The 18,712-nt window shown below is 54.3% G+C and overlaps 1 protein-coding gene across 4 annotated transcripts in view; it reads left to right on the forward strand.

The window, feature by feature from the left end:
* The window catches only part of MEF2D (myocyte enhancer factor 2D), a 32,954-nt gene extending 14,536 nt beyond the window's left edge, over positions 1-18,418 (forward strand). For all 4 annotated transcript variants that reach the window (XM_072946362.1, XM_072946361.1, XM_072946363.1 and 1 more), the window contains 10 exons: positions 1,995-2,181; positions 2,745-2,948; positions 4,395-4,532; positions 5,562-5,772; positions 5,931-5,987; positions 7,593-7,783; positions 9,528-9,657; positions 13,186-13,429; positions 13,887-14,193; positions 14,527-18,418. In XM_072946362.1, coding sequence (XP_072802463.1) covers positions 2,128-2,181; positions 2,745-2,948; positions 4,395-4,532; positions 5,562-5,772; positions 5,931-5,987; positions 7,593-7,783; positions 9,528-9,657; positions 13,186-13,429; positions 13,887-14,193; positions 14,527-14,538 — 1,548 coding nt within the window. In that variant the 5' untranslated portion in view covers positions 1,995-2,127 and the 3' untranslated portion in view covers positions 14,539-18,418. The remainder of the gene's footprint in view (positions 1-1,994; positions 2,182-2,744; positions 2,949-4,394; positions 4,533-5,561; positions 5,773-5,930; positions 5,988-7,592; positions 7,784-9,527; positions 9,658-13,185; positions 13,430-13,886; positions 14,194-14,526) is intronic.
* Positions 18,419-18,712: the final 294 nt, after the last annotated feature.

The raw sequence follows: 18,712 nt of genomic DNA on the forward strand, positions 1-18,712 counted from the left end.
ATTGAACACCTCGAGGGTAAGGAAGAGGGTTTTGGGATTCCTCTCTGGGGAGAGAGAAAGAAGGGTAGAAGGTCCTTCTAGGAGTAGGGAAGGAGTGACATTGTTTTCTGAAGATACTTGGGTGGAGCAGAAGCTCTCTTTCCAGCTAGGCCAGGGAACATCTGAGGGAAAGTCCTGGTAGTGGAGGGGGTAGGGAGGGATGTTCCTGACTCCTTCCAAGCCCACGAGCCCCTGCCTCCCCTTTCTCCTTCCCTCTATGGCCAGCATGCGAAAGCTAACTTTTGGCACCTACTGTGGACCTTGGTGGCTGCAGTTGAGCGGACGTTTTAAGGCTTCAGGGAAGCTGAGCAGCCACACTGGGAACGGGCTGGGCAGGCGGTTTGCAGTTGGAGGTGCCTCTGTCCCTGGGTTAGGTGGTGGGAGGTGAGACCCCACCCCTGTGGACTCTGCAGTGGGAGGTCTCTGGCAGGAGCTACGTGGAAAGGGAACTGTGAAAGGGAGGGCTGGGAGTCTGTGGCCCAGGCTTCTCACAGGACCCTGTCAGAGTGGCTCTAGAAAGCATGGGCCCCACGCTCACTGCCCCCTCCACCATCTCCCACCATTCATTCTCTGGAATCACAGAGCCAGAAGGGCACTGGGGGTCATCTCATACTTCCATCCTGGGCCCTTCAGTCCTTGGGGGCTCACCCAGCCTGTTTAGGCACTGCCCACACCTTCCTTGGCTGAGGCTGGGCTGCCATCTGTCCCACAAAACTTCATGTTGTGCAGTGCAGGGATGCCATTTTCCTTCCTGGCTCTAGAATTGGAGCTCTTCAGCCAGTGAGCCATGACTGGTTTATTGGTGTACTGATACAGGGACCCCTCCACCTGGTGCCTGCATCCCCCTGGTGGCCAGCAGCCTCTTTCCTGTATGTCAGTGGTTCTGTATTTTCTCTGCATGCTTCAGGTTGAATATGGTTGGGAAGCACTGGTCTTAGACTGAGCCTTGGGTTCTAGGCATAGCCCATTCCTCTAGAGCTACACTGTTTGGCAGGAGTTGGCAAACTGTGACCCATAGGCCAGATCTGGCCATGCCCATTCTTGTTAACGTAGTTTCATTGAGGGCACAGCCACACTGATCTTTTAAACATGTCGTCTACAGGTGCTTTCATGCCGCGGTGGCAGAGATAAGCAGTTACAACAGAGAGCTTGTAGCCTCCAAGGCCTGAAATACTTACTGTTTGGCCTTTTACAGAGAAAATTTGCTGACCTCTGGTCTAGAGGGGTAGTTTGTTTGTTTGTTTGATTGTTTAGAGCAGCAGAATACTTTCTTCAAACCAGAATTTTAGGCAAGGCCCACTGAGTAAAACGGATTGGTGTGGAGGAGCCCTGGTTAAGGGGAGATAGGGGTTCTGCAGCCCAGACCCTCCCTTGGGACTCCAAGCTCCTGGGTTCCACTAGTCAGGTATCAGGTATAAGGAACTCCGCTCTGATGTGTTCCTTAGCCAGGGGTGCAAGCACACTCCCATTCTGGTGCTAGGTACCCCGTTCCTGTGCTAGCTGTTCACAGCCTGAGCAGGTGTTCGCTCAGCACACTCTGTACACCAGGCTCTGTACAGGAACCACCATCCTAGGCCAGTGGGGCAGCTGGCAGGCTCAGGTGTTCTACTCCAGGTAGGCTCTGGGGAGAAGAGAGAGGGTTGGGTATTCCCTAAGACCCAGACCCTTAGAAGCCAGGGAGCTCCCTGTATATTCCCTGTCTAACCTAGACCCTGAGGACAACAGTGATGGTGTGGAAAGAGCCTGGACCAGAGTCCTGGGCCCTGAGTGAATTCCAGCTTGTGCCTGGAGGTGGCATGCCATCACCTCGGGTCATCACCATTTCCTCATTTTGATCATGGGACTTAGATGCTGCCAGCCTCTCATAGGGGTGCTATTAGCCTGGCCCACGTGCCTAAGGAGCAGGGCTGAGGGTTGCCAGGGCTCACCCGTTCTCTTGTGACCCTCCCCCCCAGGAGGCTGTGTAGAAGGTGTCCTGCAGACCATGAACTGAATGGTGGTCCGAAGTCGTTCATGATCAAAGTGTAAGGCATCCGGAGACCCGCCACCCAGCGATCCCCTCCCCAGCACTGAGGATCCCCGGAGAAGATGGGGAGGAAAAAGATTCAGATCCAGCGAATCACCGATGAGCGGAACCGACAGGTGAGGGTCTCTTGGAGCCTCACAGAGTGCATGAGGGCAGGGAGCACTCCTTCCAGCTACTCCAAGAAGGCTTCCTGGAAGAAGTCTCTGGAGTCTGTTATGGAAGGGCAAGGGCTGAGTTGGAAGAAGAGAAACCCCCATCTCCCTGCAGCTCTTAGAACCCTATGTCCTAGAACTCCCAGGCAGACCTGTGTCCCCATCATGTGCAATATGCAAGCCCCTGGCCACGCCCAGGCACTTCACTTTCCCCAGATGAATCCTTGCCCTAAGGGAAGAGCTGGGAAGCCCTTCTGTTCTCCTTCCCTGACCTGTTTATAGCCCCCAGCTCAGAGGTGTGAAGTTCTGTCCATCTAAATCTTCTGCCTTCAGTGAGTTGGCTCTGGGCAATGTTTTAGCCATGTGTTAGCAGAGAGATGCTGGCCTGTTCCTTCCCTAGATCAGGGGCTCCTGAGAACAGGGCTGTGTCACCTTGAGGAAGGGGCTATGCTCAGCTGCCTGTAGGCTGGGGCTCCTGGGAAGGCCTTGACTGAGCCAGATCTGGCCGCGCACTTGCCCACCTACAGGTGACATTCACCAAGAGGAAGTTTGGGCTGATGAAGAAGGCATACGAGCTCAGCGTGCTCTGTGACTGCGAGATCGCGCTCATCATCTTCAACCACTCCAACAAGCTGTTCCAGTACGCCAGCACGGACATGGACAAGGTGCTGCTCAAGTACACGGAGTACAATGAGCCGCATGAGAGCCGCACCAACGCTGACATCATCGAGGTGGGCCCACGCACACGGACCCCATTCCTGCCTGCAGCTGCACATCACGTGCCTATGCAGCCTGCATTTCAGGGCTACCCGTGCACACACATGTGTACACCTGCCCCTCGAAGCCCCTCACCTGTGCACACACACACACAAACCCACATCCTCACACAAATCCTGGGCTCAAGAAGGAAGGAGGGGCAGTGAGGTAGATGTCAGATAGGGCTGCCCACCCATTTCTGAGACCCTTTCTTCATGGCTGTCAGGTGCAACATAACACCTTTGCCCTATCTTCGAAGTCTCAAATTCTCTCTCTTTCCTTCCTTCTCCATCTTTTGGTATGGTTCTGCATCTGACTCTTCCTTTCTCTGTCTCCCTCTTTGTTTCCATCCCCCCTGCTCTTTCTCTGTCCCTTTGTGGGTCCCTGTGGCTCTATTTTCTGTTTCAAAGAGCCAACATTGTGAACTGTTAAAGGACGTGGGCCTTGGAACCCAGCTTTGGCCTTTACTGGCCATGTGGCCTTGGGCAGCCTTGGTGCCCACCTCCACGAAATGGGGCCAGTGCCTGCTTTGAAGGGTGAATTGAATGAACCAGCCCAGTTCCTGCTTCTTAAACTCGGGGTATGGGACCTGTGCCGATGAAGAGGGTGCCTGGGAAGCCACAGGCTTGCCTTCCTGGAGCGAGACTTAAACCTACCAGATGTAGAGGAAATTCCTTTATTTTTATATTAAAGAAAACAGATTTACTATTGACTAGAAAAGAAATGTATTCATTTTAAAGACGAATAAAGCATCTGTGAAGATGTTTTGAGCATGGAGAGGGCAGCTTTGGGGTGTCCCTCAGGCCCACTAGGTGTTCATACCCTACTTTGTGTGGATGCATGTGAGAAGCTCTGACCTCTGGGCAAGGACAGCCTACAAGTTTGTACATAGTAGGAACTCAGTAAGTGCAAAGAAATGCTTTGCCGTTCTCTCTTGCTCTTCTCCCTCTCTCCATTTCTGTTTCTCTCCCCTTGTTCTAAGCAGAGCCTGGGGATTGAGCTGGGCAAAGTCAGCCCTGACTGCCTTCCCCTGGGGAATGCTCTGTGCCTTCTGGCTGGGGCTCACCTAAGGGTGGTCAGGCAGGGGCTGGCTTAGGGCACCAGTCCCTCAGCCCATCCCCCAGAAATCCCTCTCCCCACCTGTCACCTTGGAAGCATGCGTCTCTGTGCCAGTGCATTCCCTGGGTTTTGCCCAGCTTCCACGTGACCCTGGTATTCTGATGCCTCCCCCACCAACGACAGTCACACTGTGCCCCAGGAGGGGAGGGCGACACTGAGGGAGAGGACAGGGGAGATGCTGGGAACCCTGAGGAAGGAGGTTGGGGAAAGTAGGGGAGCCTTAGGAGAGGGCTGGAAGGAACATCAGGGAGGCGGGTGGGGGAGGACCCTCACCCCTGCTGATGGAAGTGGTGCGGTTACAGACCCTGAGGAAGAAGGGCTTCAATGGCTGCGACAGCCCAGAGCCCGACGGGGAGGACTCGCTGGAACAGAGCCCCCTGCTGGAGGACAAGTACCGGCGCGCCAGCGAGGAGCTGGACGGGCTCTTCCGGCGCTACGGGGTGAGCCCCACTCACTCTCTCTCTGTTGGCCCCCCCTTCCGGCCCCTTCCCCCCAGGCGCTGCACAAGAAGCACAGGGAATGTGAGAGCCCTGAGGTGGACGAGGTGTTTGCCCTGACCCCCCAGACGGAAGAGAAATATAAAAAGATAGACGAGGAGTTTGATAAAATGATGCAGAGTTATAGACTGGCCGTGAGTAGTCGCATGGAGGAGAGCCTCCCTGTGGTGCATGGTGTGGCTTCGCGCCCTGCCCCGGCCCTCGGCTGCCTCTGATGGGTGTTCCGCTCAAGCCATGCTGGGGCTGTTGGTGACCACTGAGGAACCTCTGACCTTGGTCATGATAAACCCGAGACACTTGCTGAGACTCATCTTGGATAGAGCATAAGCCGGGAAAGGCCTGGAGTGTTCCCTTCACCAGCAAGAAGTGTGTAGATGATGTGAGCTCCTTAGACAACAGGAAAGTAGAGAATGTGCTCTGGTCCAGGTCTTTTTGGGGGAGAGTCCCCTTGGGCCTGCTCTGGCACCCCCAGCCGAGGAGACTTGCTAGCACTGATGAGGGGAGGCAGAGACTGCTGCAGGTGAAGGCAGTGAGGCGGGGTGAGCGCCTTCTGCAGCAGGCCAGACGGGTGAGAAACAAGCCAGGTGACGCCCTGACCCATGCGCACGCCTTTAACAGCTGTGTGTGTGAGTTTGGGTCTGTATCCAGGGCCTCTAACTTGCTCCCTGTGTGTCCTGCCTGGCTGAGGACTAACCCACCTCCTCTAGGGGGGTTCCAGGTGTCCCTGGGTCTGTCTTCAGTGAGCAGAGCCTTCTGGGCCAGAGCTGGATCCCAAAGCACTCCCACCAATGTACTTCCTTGGTGGGAGTGATAGGCATGACCCCATGAGGGCCCAGGGCAGAAAGCCTGAGCTGCTGGCCCTAGGATGCCCAGCCCAGAGACTAGAGGAACCCTGGCCTGTGCTCCCAGGTGGAGTGCGTCCAGGGTAAGGGGTCACCCTGGCCTGACCTTGCTTCTCCATTTTCTGTCTAGTCAGCTGTCCCGGCCCCCAACTTTGCCATGCCTGTCACGGTGCCCGTGTCCAATCAGAGCTCACTGCAGTTCAGCAATCCCAGCGGTTCCCTGGTCACCCCTTCCCTGGTGACGTCATCCCTCACGGACCCACGGCTCCTGTCCCCCCAGCAGCCAGCACTACAGAGGAACAGTGTGTCTCCCGGCCTGCCCCAGCGGCCAGCCAGTGCAGGTAAGTGGGCTGGTGACTGTTTCCCTTCAGCCACCACAGCATTCTCCCAATTATGTGGCTTCTGAGGGAAGGGACTGTGACTCCCCTGCCTGTTCAGTCCCCAGGACTCACTCTGGAAGGGGGTGTTCTGTCAGCTCATGGTTCTCTTTTTCCTCCAGGGGCCATGCTGGGGGGAGACCTCAACAGTGCTAATGGAGCCTGCCCCAGCCCTGTTGGTGAGTGCAGCTACCCTTCTGCCTGGAGGTGGGCCAGGGTCTGCCTTCTCGGTGGCCTCGGGTCCAGGGACCAAGAGGGACCTAGACTAGAGGGGAGGAAGATCCTAGGGCCTGAGTTGGCTATACAGTCTGAAGATTTCTTTAAGCCCCTTGATTTTTTTTGTCTGTAGCAGTGATTGATGTAGATGATCAGCAAAGATGTAGGCTCAGGGAATTCTGGGCAAATTATGAGAATTGACCGACATTTCTAGTTGGAGAAGAAGATCCAGATTTTTCCAGCTGAGTGGGGGTGTGTGGTTAAGATCTGGAGGATCCAAATATCTGGCGTTGCTGACAGACAAGAGGCACAGACTCACACACACAGACGTTCTCACCCTTATGGAAATAACCCAGACATTAAATATGTACTGGTGAGCACCCGTCTATGAGCCACAGAAGAAAGGCTGCTTCCTCATGTTCCCCCACCCCCAGCAGAGCTGACAGTCCCTCTTTCCCTGCGCCGTTGTCCGGCTGGTGACTCTGACTTCGAATGTCACCATTGACGTCACCCTGACATTCTTGCCATTCCCAGAGTGATCTGGGAATTGGGATGGAGGCAGCCACACACTTCCAGGGCAGCAGTGTGCTCTCAGGGGACAGAGCAAGGTGATACTACTGACTGTGGTCACCCCTACATCTCTGGGCTTTAGAATTCCCCAGCTTGGCCTGGGCACCTTGCACTGCGTCCTTGGCAGTAGTTGCATATGGGGGCAGGAAGGTGGGGCAATGGGTGAATACACCTCCCTCTCGAAGGAAAGGGCCAGAGAAATGCCTAAGACCTTAAGGAAATAGTGATACTTATAGGCCCTCAAGCCCAGCATGGAGAATGTGGTTGTGTGGGCCTGGGTAAGTCATCACACCTCTGCCAGCCAGGCCTTGTTTCCTCTTCTGTGAATAGGGCTAACTACATATGTCCTGTCCGTCTTGCAGGGTTAGTGTGAGGATTAAATAAGGCCGTACGCATGTGAAGGCCCAGTGTTGGTTATGGAGTGTGGAACAGATGTGAAAGATGATTATCCTGCTTGTTACTACCAGTCTAATTATGGTAGTGGCTTTGTCATCAGTCCCCCCGTGCCAGTAACACCACTACCACGAGTAAGTGGTTCATCTTTCTCAGAACTATAGGCATCTTGTCATGTGCTCATCCAAATCACAGCATCCCCAGCTCAAGGTGAAGGTGATATGAGTGGTTGATTTGCGGTGTGACCAGGATCCTCACTGAGACTCAGCTTCTAGGCTGCCACCCTTTACCAGGCTGGGTCACTGGGGGCCCAGTCAGGGGCAGGTGCTGGACTTCTTATTGTTGGACACCAGCTCCTGCCACCCAGCCCCATCACATATGGCTTAGAGGCAGGGAGATGAACCTGCTGATTGGGGAGTAAGGGATATTCTCCCTTACTTCCAAGACACGGTGGTTTTAGGGGGAAATTAGAGACCTCAGCACTTACTCAAAGCCTAAGCATGATTTTGAGAAGTTCTGTGTGACAGGAGTACTGGTATGGGGCAGTTACTAGGGCTCATTGGTGGTCTGTTTTCCCTTTTCCCTTCATCTCTTTACCTCTCCAGGGAATGGCTATGTCAGTGCTCGGGCTTCCCCTGGCCTCCTCCCTGTGGCCAATGGCAACAGCCTAAACAAGGTCATCCCTGCCAAGTCTCCACCCCCGCCCACCCACAGCGCCCAGCTTGGAGCCCCCAGCCGCAAGCCTGACCTGAGGGTCATCACTTCCCAGGGAGGAAAGGGGTTAATGCATCACTTGGTGAGTGGGTGTCTGGATTGAGGGGCCGGGGCTAGGGAATGGGGAAGTGGGGAGGGAGGAAAGAACTAGCTTCTAACAGGAGAGATGGAAGTAAACCAGCAATTAAGACTTCCCGAGAGAGACCATGGAATCATGGCTTTTCATGAGCTCTTCCCTCCCAAAGGGCCTTACAAGAGGTTGGAACACCGAAGTACCAGCCTCAAGGGCAGTGAAAGGAACAGGGGTGGGAGAGAAGGTTCTGTGATGATGATAGAATGATAGGAGGGATTTGCCATTACAGCAGAGGGGTGAGGCGTAGACTGTGAGGGTTTTCTAACTGGTGGGCATTGGGACATAGCATCTTCTGGAAATGAGTAAGGACAGTGAAGAGCTCTGTCCTAGGCTGGAGAGCCATCCTACTCTGATACAGGGATAGATGGGATGGCTGTGGGCGCAGGGGTGTGAAGGGAGAGTGGAGGCCAGAGACTGAACCATCCCCTTGGTTTTATTTCTGCTCTCAGACTGAGGACCATTTAGATCTGGTAAGTGAGGCTATGAGATGTTTGCTGTGGCTTTGAATTCTGGGTCAGCCCATTGCTCTGCTGTCCCCCAGCATGAAGTGTGTGTGTGCCTTTGTCCTTTCGCCTGTGTGTGTTGTTTGTTTATTTGTTGGTCTGCCAGGAGCTGTGTTCAGTGCCAAGTGGGATACAGAGGGGAACGGGGCAGGGGGTGAGGGTTTGGACATGCATGTGTGTGTACCTGGGTGTCCATGGATGTCTTCGTGTGATGTTGAGTTCATGCAGACAGACCTTTATCTGTGTATGTGTGTGTGCAAGGGGAGTGGGCCTGCCCCAGGCCTCCGAGGTCCCATCTCGATGTGTCCCAGGATGCTTGGATTAGGCCTTGGGACCAGGGGTTGCACTGCACTTGCCCTCTGTCTCTACTCAGGCACACCCCGGACAGGGACCTCCTTAGGAGGGGTGCCAGCCAGACAGGAAACTCAGTTTTCCAGGGGAAGCTGAGGCCCAAGGCAAGGCCAGAATTGTCCTTGTTCAGGGGCTTCCCCATCTCCCTCTGACTCCTTCTGCTCCCTCCTGCACACAGCACATCTCACAGGCACCAGAGGCATCTACAGCCGCTCTTTCTCACACATGCACACACTTATATACTCACCTTCAGCCAGGAGTGGGGCGGGGGCTCCTCCCTCCCCAACTCCCTGATGGGAGGCCAGAGAGGCTGGAAAAGGCAATCAGGCTTTGGCGGCCAACACAGCGGCAGTTTCGGCCCCAGTGTGGAGTTGGAATAAACAAGTGACTCAGCAGCAGATGGAGCTGACAGCCCCACACACGTGTGTGCATACACGCAGGCACACGCCACGCCAGGCCCCGCATTCCCCTCACAGATGCCAGCACGCTTCTACCAGGGCGTGTGCTGCCGTGTGACGGTTGGAGGGTGGCCTCTAGAGGGACCAGCCAGGAGAAGAATGGAGATGGACTCATCGTTGATTTGGGGCCACAGGGCCAGCATATGTACTTTCCTCTCTGCATGTGTGTAGGTGTGAGTGAGTCTTTGTGTGCATGTTCTCTCTGTGGATCTCAGTATGTCTGAGTGCATCAGTGTGTTTGTGTATCTACGGGGGCCTCCATGCTGAGGCGTCCCATCTGGGCCTTGGGTTTCAGGGACCCCAGCTTGTCCTTGGAATGGGAGGCCGGGATAAAGCAGCCCATCCATCTTCTACCTCTTGACAGACTGTTTTCTCCTGTAGAATAATGCCCAACGCCTTGGGGTCTCCCAGTCTACCCACTCGCTCACCACCCCAGTGGTTTCCGTGGCAACACCAAGTTTACTCAGCCAGGGCCTCCCCTTCTCTTCCATGCCCACCGCCTACAACACAGGTAAGTTCTCATGTGACGTGGTTGTGTGCAGTTGGCCTTGGGTCAGGGGAGGGACTAGAGAGAGAACATGAGATATTCCCTGGGGGATGCCCCAGTCTGAGGAAGGCCATTAATTTGGCGGAGCTCTCTTCTAGTTAAAGTTGCCATTTATTTAGCAAATACTAACATAGAATTCCTGCTTAAATTTGAATTTCAGACAAAACGAGTAATTGTTTTTTAGTATGTCTCAAAGATACACTTATGCTAAAAAAGTTTTGCATTGTTTTGTCTGAAATTCAAACTTAAGTGAGTATGGGTATCCCTTATTTTTCATATGGGACCTAATGGAGAAGAAGGCCCTGTTCCTGGGGAGCTTCCTGTTTGAGGTGGCTGGAGCAGCTGGATGGTTCAGGACAACCAGGGTTGGGGAGTGGGGAGGGGAGCATGCTCAGGTCAGCAGGGCTTCCTAGAGGAGAGGTATGAGGGCTGAGAGAGAAGGATAAGCTGAGGAGGCCCAAGAGGAGGCATGGTTGGGAAGAGTTATCCAGTTTCCTGGGAAGCCAAGTAGGGGCTCCAAGGCAGGGTGGAGGAGGGAGTCTGATGAAGGTGGGGGAGGAGGATCTGAAGGTGAAGACTCACTTGGAGACATGGGAGAGGTCTCTGGGTAGAAGAATTGAGAAAGGACACCCAGTGCTTGGGTTGTCCTGGGTTCCCAGGGCTGTCCTGGCCTCTGTCACCCACTCAACCCTCCCAGGAACAGCCTGTGACACTCTCAGCCATCCTTGCCTGCATTCTAAGCTACGGTGTCAGGAAGGACTTCCCAGTGGAGAAATGCCATGTCACCTTGTTTCAGAGCATTTATGTGGCTAGGAACCTTGTCTATTGCCCACTGAAGAGGCCTCTGACATTCCCCAGTTTCTCTTACCTGTGAATGGCTTGCATCAGGGCTGTTCTGTGGTGAGACCAGGCTAGACCAAAAGACCCCTCAACTTCTCCCCACTGCCTAAGCCCCTATTCCAGAATTGAACCATGCTAGGTCCCAGACACCAGTATAAATGTCCACAAAATCCCACTACTTCCCTGTGTGTGAAAACCCAGAACCCAGTCCTGTGTGTAGGAAAGCCTCTCTGTGCAGGTAAGGGCTGGAGGAACTGCCTCGTGTCAAGGGGCCAGACTCTGGCATGTGTGTCGGTGTCCAGATTTTATCACCCAGGTGTCTGTAGAGTCCCTTGTCCCTTGTGTGTGCTCCCATGCGTGTACCCACTGCCAGGTTACCATGTCCTTAGGCAGCTTCAGAGAAGACCGCCTCAGATGGCTGCACCTGTGTAAGAGTTCTCATCTGTAAGAGCTGTGGGTGGACAAGAAGGCTCTGAGGCCCTTCCAGTTCTGCCAGGTGGGGCTCTGGGGCCTGGCTAGGAAAGCTGGCTCCCTGAGGGCCGGTGGGGCGTTTGGCAGAGGGCAGCGCAGACCACTTTTCAGGAGCTGTTGTTTTATTTGGGCATCCCATGGTGGTGGTTTTCTGCCATCTTCTCAGGTCTCCCATCAGTCTCTGAAGCAGGAGGGAGGTTAGGCAGTGTCAGTGAACCTGGGACAGGCACTCAGCAAGGCCAGACTTTAGACTGTGTCAGTCTGGTGTAAAAGCAGATTCTGACCCTGGGCCTGGCCTTGGAGCCCTGCGGGGAAGTGTGTGGGCTTTCTCACATCCTCTCAGAAACCATGGGCTCTAGTTCCTCTTGCTGCAGGGGTAGTTCAGCAGACCTCAGTTTAAACAGCAGGTGTTTTCAGGTGACCCTCCATATATAAACAAAACCCCAGTGAACACATTGTTGTTTAGTTGTTCACTATTTACAGTCCTTGGCCCCAGTTCGATTTCTGGCTGGGGGTGATCTGTCTATGGGAATGTCATGGGTAAGGGGCAGGCCTGGCCCCTTGTTGACACTGGCTGCAGAGGTCTGGCTGTGGTTGTTCTAGGAGCAGGCTGAGGGGGCTGCCAGGCGGCCTGTGGGCCATACTTCTCTGTCTAGGAGGAAGCAAGGCTGCCAGGGAGCCAGGCTTCCAGGTAGACAGGGCTGGAGAGTGGCGGGAAAGTGCAGGCCTGGGGGCTGAATCTCTACCATTCACTGGGGGCTGAAGGACTTCAGTCAGGGCACTGCACCATTCTGGGTTGGCTCCCTTGTTTATGAGTGTTGTAAATAGTTAGTCCCAGAGGTCCCTGTCTGCCCCTGGTCTGCTTTTTAAATGTAAGTATCTCAAAGCTTCTGGCTAACATTGTTACGAGACCAGAGGCAACTCTGGGCCATCTGTAGGGGGAGACTGAAAGGTAATAAAGAGGCCTGGGGTCTTGTCTTAGCTCTGCCAGAGGCTTTCTCTGTGACCTGGGGTGAATTCCTCAAACTTGAGGCTGCATTTTCCCCCTCATTTGTACATTAAGAATAACAGCAGGTAAATCTTTTGAATATTTACTCTGTGCCAGACACTGTTCTACATACTCCTGTGTATTAACTCACTCAGTCCTCACAACAGCTGTGTGATGCAGGCAGGATTAGTGGCTCCAGTTTATAGACAGAGAGTAAGCAGCTCGCCCAAGGTCACATGGCCTGTAAGTGGAGGTGGCCAGGAAGTGTGACCCCATTGCTCATCCCCTTAACTTTACTGTTCTGTTGCACAGATAATCCTGTCTCCCCTGCATAAAGACAGAGGGGCAGGCGCCCCCTTGAGTGAGATCTGCTGCTGTGGTGCTGGGCCGGCCGGCCCTCCTCACACTGTGGTGCGGGCGGCCTGTGTTCCTCAGGGAAGACATTTTCTGAACTGTCCCAAACAGGATGCAGCATGAAACAACAGAGCTGTGTAAATTGTGAAACATTTCATGGTTCTGTTTGTTCTATGACAGTACAAACATCACTGTTTCTTCACTAAGACAGAAATTTTAGAAAACAGCAAGCGCCACCTCATGGGGAAATCTGCCAGCAGCTCGCCCAGCTGTACGCAGGCCTCTGCTCTCGCAGGCCCTCTGGGGTAGGCGTGGGGGGGCAACTCGAACCCTTGCTGCTACCTGTTTTATGTGTTGGCAGTCTTTAGGAGACTTGGGGACTTTGCGGAAGGTGGAATGGTAGTTCCGGTGAGCCGTTCACCTAGTGTTCCTCATGACTCCCCTCCATCTCAGAAAGGCATTTGAAGACTTGGCAGTTGAAGAGACGACAGTTAGACATATATTAGACCTTCTGTATCTACCTTTTCCCCTCTTCTTTTTTTAAATTGATGTTCTAAAAGTGATACCTACACATGGCTTTAAAAAAAAAGTTAAACACTTTTTAAAAAACCGCCTCTCTTTACATCCTGTTAAAAAACAGCACCTCGTAGTTATTAAGACTTGTGTTTCTTTCAGTGCCATCTTCACTGAATTTGTATGGTTTTATTTAATTATTCACATCTGTCATTAACAGCTTCCCCATCTTGACAGTCCTCGTGGAGGCGGCTCGCTGTGGGAGCCTCGGTCCTCCCTCTCCCATGGCAGGAGGCTCATCCTCGCTTTTCCCCTTCCCCACGCAGATTACCAGTTGACCAGTGCAGAGCTCTCCTCCTTACCAGCCTTCAGTTCGCCTGGGGGGCTGTCGCTAGGCAACGTCACCGCCTGGCAACAGCCACAACAGCCCCAGCAGCCGCCCCAGCCGCAGCCTCCGCAGCCCCAGCCGCAGCCGCAGCCGCAGCACCAGCCGCCCCAGCCGCCCCAGCCACCGCAGCAGCCGCCGCAGCAGCAGCCCCACCTGGTCCCTGTGTCTCTCAGCAGCCTGATGTGAGTCCTCGGGGGCCTGCGAGTGGGAAGGGAGAGCTGAGGGCTGGGAAAAGGAGGGGCCTCTTAAGAGCTGGGACTCTTTGAGGCTGTCTGTCATCATTGGACAGCACGTGAGCCACTAAGAGGCAGCCCTGGAGTCCCCTGTACAGGCCTGGGAGACCCACCCTGAGCCCTTCCCCCAGCCAGCCCTGGAGTAGGAATGGGGTGGGAGTCCCCGGGCAGCAGAAGAGGACCTCAGATGGAAAGACAGCTAATATGACTTATTTCCTTTCTTTCCCCTTCACTTGGCCCTCTCTCTCTTCTGGTCCCTCTGTCTCCATCCACTTGTCTCCTCCCACCCCCGTCCTTCATCTTCTCATCCTATGTCCTCTCTGTCTTGTGACCTCCTATCACTTTTTCTGTCACTCAACTCCTCTGTTTCTGTCCCCTCTACCCCATGCCCATTGCCTCTCTCCAGCCCGGGCAGCCCCCTGCCCCACGTGGGTGCTGCTCTCACAGTCACCACCCATCCCCACATCAGCATCAAGTCGGAACCAGTGTCCCCAAGCCGTGAGCGCAGCCCTGCGCCTCCCCCTCCAGCTGTGTTTCCGGCTACCCGCCCTGAGCCTGGCGACGGTCTCAGCAGCCCGGCTGGGGGCTCCTATGAGACAGGGGACCGGGATGATGGACGGGGGGACTTCGGGCCCACGCTGGGCTTGCTGCGCCCAGCCCCAGAGCCTGAGGCTGAGGGCTCAGCTGTGAAGAGGATGCGGCTCGATACCTGGGTACTGTAGCATTACCCCTCCTGTCTGCCATTGTCTGCTACACCCAGGGACTGCCCCGTATGCCCCCCAGCCTGTCTTATCTCCCGCCTCAGAGGCCTTGTGGCCCCCTAGCCCTTCCAGCAGCCCTTCAGGGCAGCACCAACACCCTTTTACCCCTGCCAAAGGCCCACCTACCATCCCTCCAGCATCAGTCTTTCCGCTCAGTGACTTCCTCCCCTCCCAGCTGGCCCTGCCACTAGAATCCTGGCCCTATGGGGAGAGGGGCGTGGGGGGCACATACCCCATAGCCTGGGCCACCCCTCACACCCCCTTCTCCATCTCCTCTCTTCACAGACATTAAAGTGACGATTCCCACTCCCCTCCTCTCAGCCTCCCTGATGAAGAGTTGACAATCTCACCGCCCACCCCTCCCTGTCCTGGGCTCCTCCTGCTCGACCCCCACTTCCTTTCTTGTGCTCCGTGTCCTGTTGACGGTTACATTTGTGTATAATTATTATATTATTATTATTATTATTATATTTTTTTTAATTTGGATTCTCGCTTTGGAGAGGGGGATGCTCCCATCCCCTCTTTCTGCACCCCCTGCCATTTTCACTGGCTGGGGGAGCTCTTTTTTGCGGGAAGGGGGGGACACTTTGCACGTTGTACACATATGCTGCAGGAGGGGGTGGGGGGCCCGATAGGCCTTGGGAAAGGACAGGTGCCGAGCCCTGCATGCGGAGCCCTCCCACCCCATCCCCCAGATAGAGAGAAATAACCAAAAAAACTACCAAACAACAAAAACCCCTTACAATAGACTGAAACCCCAAAGTTGGCTTGATGGGTGGGTTTGTGTTTCAGGGGGAAAGTGAGGCAGAGGTTCTGAAAAGAGTCTCTGCTTCTGGGCTGTTCTGTGGCCACAGGCACAAGGGGCAGAGTACCTAAGCCTGGGCCCCAGAGGCCCCTGCACACACACAACACACTCTCACTAATTCTAATTCTCGTATGAGCTGCACCTCCAACATGTGGGGGTGCTGGCCAAGCTTTTGGGCTGGGAAGGCTGCCTGGGAATCTGAGGCTTGATCGGGAGGGGTTTGAGGTGGGGGCCTCTATGAAGCACATTGGAGAAAAAGACAGAGAGCCATGAGGAGAGGGCTGAGGAGGGGCAGAAGGGCTGGGGCTAGGGGTGAATCGGGGCTTCCTCCCTTCCCCAGCGTTTTCTCTAAGATAATACAGTGCAATAGCTCCCCATCCCTCAGTTGATACCAGCCCTGTAAAGCTGGCCATAAAGTGCAGGGAGAACAGGGGAGAGTGAGGTGGCTTAGCAAGAACCGGCCTTGGGCACCCCGAGATGCCTGAGGACTGCATCCTTTGCATCCAGGGACAAGTGTGAGTGAGGGGACTTGCTCTTCTTCCTTGCACGTACACATCCCCAGCAGAGTGGACATTGGGGTGGTGTGTGAGGGTGGGAGAGGGGACGGAGGAGGTCTGAAGAAGGCGTTCCTTCTTTCTTCCTTGGCCCCTCTCCCCAGCCTTCCTCCCAGCTCCTTCCGCTCCTGACCCCACCTCCCTGCTCTTGGCGCCCTCATTGTCTTGCTACCTCCTGTCCCACCACCCCCAGGCCACATCCCACCTTCCCTCTTGGCTACTGTAATTGTAAATAGCAACCTTTGGAAAACGTTAGCAGTGTAACAGTCCAGGAAACTGTTTTTTTGTTGTTGTTGTATTGATATGAAATGAGATTCTATTTTTGTCAAAGTATATTGTAATAATAATGACTCAAACGGCCCGTACTGTACAGACGAGATTCTTCTGCTGTTGTTCTTGCTCCCCTCCCCTCCCCCGAGTCCACCCTGTCTGCTGCCTCCACAGTGGGGGCAGCCAAAGCGTGGGGGCCTGAGACCTCAGGCTGGATCACAGATCAGACTGGAGGGGGCAGGCCCCCAGCCCACGATCCACCACCACCCCCTGCCCTAAGGGGCCTGGCCTGGGGTGACTTGGGCAGGCAGACTGGGGCCTGCCCCACTTCTTCACACAAGCCCAGCTCCTCTGCCCAAGGGGTGCAGTGCTCCCTTGGGGTTTCATCCTGGTGGGAAAATAGAGTTAGACAAGGCCCGGTTTTGTGATAAGTGACTGTCTTTGCCCACCTCTATGATCCAGCCGCTTGCAGTATTCCAACACTCGATGTAGGGAAGGAAACCAGAAGCAGAGGGGTGCGGGTGACCGCACAGGTACCCAGGTGTGTTTATGAGGGCATCTGGTATTTATGTGTCTGGGTGTACCTTTGTATTTATGTGTGTGTGTATGGTTGCACGAGTGTACCTTTGTGTGTCTCTGAGCCCGTCTGGGCACGTATGTGAATCTGTATGAACTGAGCTCTGAGGGCGTGTCTGTGTGCACGTGCGCCTGGGTGTGTTTACAGAGGGACAGGTGGCTCTTGCAGCCACACAGCCCTGGCTTCCAGCTCCATGACTCTCCCTCCTGAGCCCCACTCTTTTCTTCCCTGCTCCATCACCTGTTCCCACCCTCAGCTCTAATATGTTTATACTGCAGTTAGGGAGGATCTGGCAGTTGGCTCTCTTTGTTTCTCCCTACAGCCCTACCTCTCCCAGGGTTCCACGCACAATTGTCCACCCAGTCCCCACCCCTTTAGACACAGCTCCCTTTCCTGGAGCACCCTCTTCCTCTGACCCCAGCCCTGCTTTCAGGGTGACACTCAAAAGTTCCTCTTCCTCCCTAAAGCTTTTTCCCCACCTAGGCAGTGATCCTTCCTGCCAGCTTACCCCCACCTGCTGATTGGGCACATAGCATGTCCAGTCTTCCTGCAGGTTCCTAGAGGTAGTTTCAAGAATCAGTGAGACTTGATCAGGGCCTTGAAAGAAGCCAGGGTGTAGTCTTGTGCATGCATGTGTGCATTCCTAGAGCCTTGCCCAGTGCCTGGCACATAGCCGGCACTCCATAAATGCTGAGTGGGTGAAAGGTGAATGATAGGTGCTCAATAAATGTTGAAGGACTGGCCTTCCGTTCTCAGGCTATACCCGCAGTCTGCCCACCTTCCTAGGCTGGGCTTGGCCACCATTAAACATGGGGTGGGGGTGAGGCCCCTGCAGTTCATGGTGCAATATTCACCAGTTTTGCCCTCTGCCTTGTAATGGCAAACCTGGCTTTTGATTACCATGTGTGGATGTGTGTGTGTCCTTTTTCCCCTATTCCTGGGGGCAAGGGTGGCCTGTGAATGAATATGTGACATTTCTGCAATTCAGTATCCCAGGGTTTCTCTTGGGGGTGGGGGCTCCTGGCAAGCCAGATGAATGGGTCCCTGGGAACCCTGACCTCAAGTGGGGATTTTACTTCTTCTTCCTCTCACAAGCCAAATTTGCCTCCACCCACTCCTTCCTCCGAAAATCTGGGCATTTGCCAAAGTAATCACTGGAGTCATCCAATGCCCCTCCCCTCCCCAGGTTTCCCACAGTTTTCAGGGACAGTGGGCAAGAGGACCCCCCATACACACACGCACACACACACAGCCCCCAGTGGAACACAACATTTCTCCTCCCCTGAGCAGTGCACTCAATCCAGCCGACTGACCCCTGACCCTTATCCAGCCCTCCGCACCTTGGACAGGAAGGAAGTAATGCACCTTCTCTTGCTGATTATTTATTTGTTTGGAGAGACAGAAATGATGTAAAAGTGTATCTAGAAATATCTATATCTATATATTTTTAACTGACTCTTTGGAATCCCTTGGGGTGGGGTGAGGGGTGAGTTTAGGCTTTCATGGTGGGGAGGAGACATGGAGCCTGGGAACACCTCATCTCCCCTCTTGCCACCTCCCTCCACCCCGTAAGCAGTTGATAGGAGTGGGATTTGTATGGGGGGAGGGGGGCTGGAATGTTATTTGGAGAATCTGGATTCTCTCTGTCTTCCCCATTCAAGTCCCAGAGGGAAGGGGGGGGAGAGGGAGTGGGGGACAGGCCATGGAGGGGCCCCACCCCCCAAGCCCGACAATCACCCACACTCCTGGGGCTCCTCCTGGGTCCTGGGCAGGGCGAGTCTAAGTGTGTGGCTGTTGATTTGTTTTCAATATTTCTTTTCGTGCTGTATGGTGATGCTTTCTTAGTATTCTACACAATAAGAAAAGACAAAGTCCTCGAGATTCTTATGAGTTTTGTTTGAAAACTCTTTTCACTATATTTGTTGTAAAGAGGTTTACTATTAAAAGAAAAAAAAATACACGTTTCTGATACTTTGGCTTGGGCTCTGGTTTCTTTGGTGCGATCGGCTGAGGTGGGGAAGGAAGGACTGTGTGGCCCTGCCATGTTGAGAGGCCAGAGCTTCACCTCAGCAGGAAACAATGATGGTTAGCCTGCCGGGTAGGCACTTTGAGATGTCTGAGGTGGGGTCTTCAGGTGAGAATTTCTTCCAGCTATTCTGTCAGAAGCAGAGTGAGCTCCAGGATTAAGGAGGATTGTCTGGTTAGAAGCCAGAGGAAGGATCCTGGGACACAAGAAAAGCAGAAATACCACTCAAGGCCAGGAAC

Source organism: Vicugna pacos, chromosome 21 (genome assembly GCF_048564905.1).
Source record: "Vicugna pacos chromosome 21, VicPac4, whole genome shotgun sequence".
Classification (NCBI taxonomy): Eukaryota; Metazoa; Chordata; class Mammalia; order Artiodactyla; family Camelidae; genus Vicugna; species Vicugna pacos.